At 32.6% G+C, this 6,000-nt stretch overlaps 1 protein-coding gene across 1 annotated transcript in view; it reads left to right on the top strand.

Moving 5' to 3' along the window:
- The first annotated feature begins 312 nt into the window (after positions 1 to 312).
- LOC133179085 (leucine-rich repeat-containing protein 74B-like) overlaps positions 313 to 6,000 on the top strand; it is a 33,944-nt gene continuing 28,256 nt past the window's right edge. The window contains exon 1 of the mRNA XM_061313815.1: positions 313 to 377. Within this exon, the coding sequence (XP_061169799.1) occupies positions 333 to 377 (45 nt within the window). The 5' untranslated portion in view covers positions 313 to 332. The remainder of the gene's footprint in view (positions 378 to 6,000) is intronic.

Raw genomic sequence — 6,000 nt, 5'->3', positions numbered from 1 at the left:
AAAAATGTTCATTATGCTTACTGTTATAAATGTACAAATGTGCATGAAATAACTTCTCTCTCTCTCTCTCTCCAGTCCTTTAGCATCATCGTTGCCCTTTCTATTATTTTCCCTGCAACCTTTAGATGACATTTTCTGAATTTTGTATAACAAGCATTTGATTTCGAAAAATTTGCTAAATGGCATTTTAACAATGAAATATAATTGTATATCAGCGCGGGAGGAAATAAATTGAGCCGGTCGATTTTTTTTTTTAATGCTGCTCTGGTTTATAAAAGAAATTGTAAAGGCAAAAGTTAGAATATTCATTTTGTTTGTTCATTCAAAGAAATATGGAAAAGCTTTCTCTGTGCATCACAGTATTCTTATTATTTAAGGTATGAATATGTTTTTTAACAAGGAAAAAGCGATTTTTTTTAAATGCTTCACACTATTTTTGATTTCGATTTAAGTTTTATATTTAAATATCTGTTTATATTGATTTATTAGGAATAGGCAATGTAAAGTACGTCAAGCTAAAATGGAATAGTAATGCAGGCCCGTAGGAAGCAATTTCAGTTGGGGGGGGGGGGCACAACCATATATTTTCAGTCGGGGGGCACTATCAACTACCAAAAATTCCTTGACAAGCAAAAAAAAAAGTCATCATCATATATATATATATATATATATATATATATATATATATATATATATATATATATATATATATATATATATATATATATATATATATAAAATCTATGCCTTAGCATATGTCTTTAGATAGTGTCTAAATATACCTGCTAAATATCGCACTGATATCCCAAGTCACAGAAAAGTTTTGCCCGAGAATGACGCTAAAAATGTTAGGAGTGCATCACCTTTATGTGACTTATGAAAATTCATTATGTTTTGAAGATCTGTGAAAAAATATTACTGGTCTATGTTTAAAATAAAGACTTTCCTGATAATATTCAAAGTACCGAGTTTTAAATGTAGACTTTAGCAACTTTTGTTTGACCAAGTTGTGGTCATGGCTTATGTTGAAAAAAAGGTTATGCCATGTCAAGAGTGCAACAGAAAAAATGTAGTGTTGCCAAGAAAAACATCGATTTTAAAAATCTGTAAGACAATTAAGTCAGAAAAGAATTTCCAAAGTGTAAGACAATATCTGATATACCATTTAAAACTTTTAAATGTTATATAAATCACAAGCAGCATTAATGAGAGTCAAGTATCTGTGCATACCCAATTATGACGGGAGTGCAACATTTGATGTTTTGCTCCCGAGTATGGAAAAACTTTCATCATCAGTATATGATTTTCTGATTTCTATTTTGGAAAATAAAGACAGAAAAACATTTTTACCAAATAAATCTTTCAATTGCATGGTCTGTCTGTGTTTCAAATCTATATTTCTATGATTAGGAGTGAAACAATTTTTTAAAAAAGATTTACGATGTGTTTTTATCGAAATATTTGTTTCTAGGTAAAAAATAAACACACCGAAGAACTAATATAAAAGTCAAGTAATTCCACCTCAACTTCACTGAAACAACAGAACAAGTTCTGATGTAATTTATGCTTCACAATTATATTTGTCAACTTCACTGAAACAACAGAACAAGTTCTGATGTAATTTATGCTTCACAATTCTATTTAAAAGACTCTTGGTCAGGAGTGCAGTAAAAATGTGATAATCATTGTTGATCAAATATGAACAAATATAACGAAAAAATTAGTGAGTAGAATGTTTCTGTTTGACCTCAATTGCTTACAGTATTTGTCCTGTACCGGAAAATATACTATGAAATATATTTTATTTTTTAAATAAAAAACAAAAATAGTTTTTTTGACATAAATAGGGAATAATTCAAAATATAAAGCCAAGTTTAAATACTTCCATGTGTTTTTATTATGAAGTATTTGACTACGAAAATTGCACAATTTCGTTAACATTTGATGATGCCAACACTGTATGAATTTTTGTCTTCTATGCTTTAAGCCGCCGCGGTAGCTCAATCGGTAGAGCGCTCGCTCCGTGATCGGAAGGTCGTCTGTTCGAATCACTGCCGCGACTGACCTAAGTCGATAAAAAATAGGTAGCAACTGTTCCTTCGCCAGGCGCTCGGCACATTGAGGTGATACTTGCTGGTCCTCTGGATGTCACGGTAGACGCTGGTACGATAAAGAACCCTCACTGCTCAATGGCCTCAAGTGCCAAGTAAAGGTCAAAAAATTTATATCCCTTCACAAGTATATGGTGACGTCTCTATAAGAGTGAAAAATTCTCGAACAATATACAATCAATCAATCAATTTATAATTTTAATCTTAAATTTTACTGTAGTCAGGAGTGCAACAAAGCTGTTTTATATTTATTAATGAACTTCATCTATCTTTTCTAAAAAAAAAATAAATTGCAGAAAATGTTTGATACTATTTGATATTCAAATCATTATGTCTATAAACAAATTACAGATATTTTGTTTTAACATTTTACAGTCAATTCAGAGAATAGTTTTCATCACTTTACATATATTTTTAAATACAATGTATACATTACACATTGCAAATAATCATGTTTTGAAGTCTTGAAAATATGAAAAACTTGCCGTAAATGATACAAAATATCAAAACGACGAACTGATTTACAAACTTTGAATGAGTTACTGTGTGTTATAATTTTAAACCAATGTTAAATAAAATACATATCAGATGTCAGGAGTGCAAAACAATAATGTAAACAGGGTCACTTCAAAATCTAGTATATTTGCAAGAAAACTTGCGTATCAAAATTCTTTTTTGGCTAAGATTTAAAGAATTGTCTTAAATGGACAAAAAAGTCATTTTTGGGAAATTTATTGCTTTATATTTCTCTCATATTAAAACATTTCAAACCAGAATTGAAAAATAATGTAAAATAAAAAGCCAATTTCTTTCACATATACAAGAGAAAAAAAAAACTCAGTCAAGGTTTAGATCTAATCATCCATATCTTTGACACCATTTTAAAGCATAAAAAATACTATAATTTCTTTTCATTATGTATTTTAGAAAGTCTTTTAGGAAATAATGATATTTTCTTTTTTCAAATAAATTTTACTTATAAAAATTCTGAAACTTTTTTATGCAATTGTCTATTCTATAGCCACTTTTGGAATTTTAAATAGAATGCATGTATATTTTGGTGATATAAATGAAAAATATGTTATGGTTAGTTGAATTTTGTCATAAAATTTCAATATGTTGGTCATTATTTTTTAATTCACCCATATATATGGCAATCTAGTTTTAATGAAATAAAGCTCCACTGGTAAAAGTGAAGAAATAATTTGGTTGCTTTTGGAGTACATTATCATTAGTTTATCAGAGAAGCAAAACACCAAATTTCACTTTATAAAATTTAATACAGGCAAAACAACTTTAACAAATACACAAATACATGTAATATGATTTTACTTGCTCGTTGGCAGAATCGGCCATGGCCGTATTAGTTAATGAACTGTTAAGAGCTGAACCCTAGGAACAGATGTTCAACTGGTAACCATACAGATGATGACAAAATGTTAATGATTCATAAGCTGAAAGTTTCTGCAAACTGATTATGTTCACTCATAAAATGATACCACAGTTCGTCTGGCGATACTGGTGCGACTGAAAAACTGCGCCACCTGGCTATATGCAAATATAGCCACCGCCACCAGTGACGCCCAAATGCTACTCTTCCATTAGTGGTAGTTTAAAAGGAAAACGAAAATTTGCAATTGCATCAACCCCATGTTTGCGATACCAGGTTAAAGTTGCAACTATTCAAATTTCAGTAATGGGGCACCTGGCTAAAACTTAGCTTCGAGCTTAAACCCGATAACTAACCTAGCTACACAAACTGTGTCACAAATTGCTGAGACAGCACATATTAAATGCAGAACAAATACCTGCAACAAATTAAATTTGCATAAATTGTGCCACAACATATGGCAGAATCAGATGTCTGCAAAATACTTCAGTAACTTAACAGAACCTATAATCTGTAAATAAACATATTTATATAATAAGCTATAGCAGAGGAAACTGTCTGCAACCAAACAAGATATGCTCAACTTGTGCCAAACTACACATTAGAATTGATATTTCAGATCCAAATGACAACTTAATTTATTAACCAATACAATTGCACATTAATAAACAAAATTTGCTCAAATTACATACTCTGACGGAAGCAGCCATGGACCCCATTCTCCAACCGGTGGATGAACAAAGCCTTTAATTGTAACAAAGTAGTAAATAGCTTGCTGAATACGATGTAGAAAAATTTGATTGCCCATTTTTTAAGGTGGATACCATCAGGTAAGAAGAGTGACGAGTCACCATCCGATATCTCAGGATATCTGATGTAATGCCCGTTAATAGATTTCACCAAAGTACCAATCTTATTGTTCACCCGACGCCTAATAAGCTCTAAAGCCTCATGCTTTTTTTCATCCTGCCATACTAATCTGGGCAAAATTTGTGACCAAATAATAACAGTTGTAGGAAACACGTCCTGAATTTTTCTTATTGTCCCTACCATATGATGCCGCAACTCTATTGAAGATCTACATCCTATATCATTACCACCGCAATGAATAATTAAATAATTAGGAGGATCCTCCAATCTTTATAAGAGTTTCAATTTCCCCAGCAATTGATGCTAACGCATACCTCCTTGTCCTTGCCTCCAAACACTTACATTTATCTTCCCTAACCCTAAATTTGCACACTCTTCACTAGATCTTGCCTCAATAAATGCTCTTTTAATGATAGATGATCCTACTATCCAAATCGAACCAGTACCTACATGTACATCATCTACAAATGTATATTGTTAGAGTATTGTCTTAACATATTTACACTTATCTAGTGTAAGAGTATTATTATCTAAACATATATACATTAACTACAAACAATCCAAAGAGAAGACTTTACACTCAGCCCTACACTTCTGGTTGCATCAGCCCTATGAACTACTGGCCAGTTTTGAAGTAAGTACTCTAATATAAGATATAACTAATGCTGATTTCCAACGACCTAACCCCTTGATTTCATCCTCTGAAAGACCAACTAGACATGCTGTTGTTGCTGCTCCAATCCTAAAGGAATGCGCTTTGAAACTACTCACATCTACTTTTGCAGCCTTAAGTCCCATTTTTAAACCCGCATTAAACTGATACCTAGTCACCGGCACACCATCAGCATGCACAAAAATGATCCTTTACATTGTGGTCTTATTCTCATGTAGTGAGAGACCGCTTTAACTGGGCAAAGCCCTTCTTTAACCCTAGGCAACATCATTTAAGTTCCCTTACCCTTCTGATCAGTTTTTGAATGCTTCAACAAAACCTCTATTCCCTTACCCGTTATACAAACATCTGCAGAGCTTAATGCATGACCGATATCTGAATGACTGTTAACAACTAACTCATTGACTCTAAAAAAAAAAACAAAGAAAGCTGTTACAAAAATTGCAGTGAATAATTTTTTTTTCAAATCTGGATGAGCACACCAGTAAGCTTATCTAAGACACCTATTGTTACTGGCTTTCTAAAATCCAGAGTTGCGCTAGTTCTACCCAACCCTTCTAAAAGCTTGTTAACTATAAAGGATTTTGTGGTATCTTCCATGCCCAAAATCTTGCAGTGAAAAGATATACCTGCTAGATATGTCTTAACAGTCTTTTAAGCACACCCTTTTAATGACAGGTATGAAATGAACTTAACTAAACAGCTATCCCTGGAGGCCAAGATGACCCTATTTTATAAATATTGCAAAAAAGTTTAAGTTCCCTCAAGCCTGACTCATAAACCTTGCGCGTATTCAAGGCTAAGGATGAAGGTAACAATCTTGTAGATTCACATTCAATAGCATTTGTCGAAAAACATCTGGAATAGGACTCGGGGCCTCGTCTGCTTGTGGATGCTCCCGCCGGAACCGAGTGAACTGCTGTCGAGAAAAAGCATCTGCTACAGAATTTTCTTTA

The sequence above is a fragment of the Saccostrea echinata genome, unplaced genomic scaffold (assembly GCF_033153115.1).
Source record: "Saccostrea echinata isolate AGI-Se365-2 ecotype Australia unplaced genomic scaffold, CSIRO_AGI_Sech_v1 ptg000004l, whole genome shotgun sequence".
Taxonomy (NCBI): Eukaryota; Metazoa; Mollusca; class Bivalvia; order Ostreida; family Ostreidae; genus Saccostrea; species Saccostrea echinata.
Note: the sequence above shows the minus strand (reverse complement) of the source record. Positions and strands in the feature narration are given on the sequence as shown.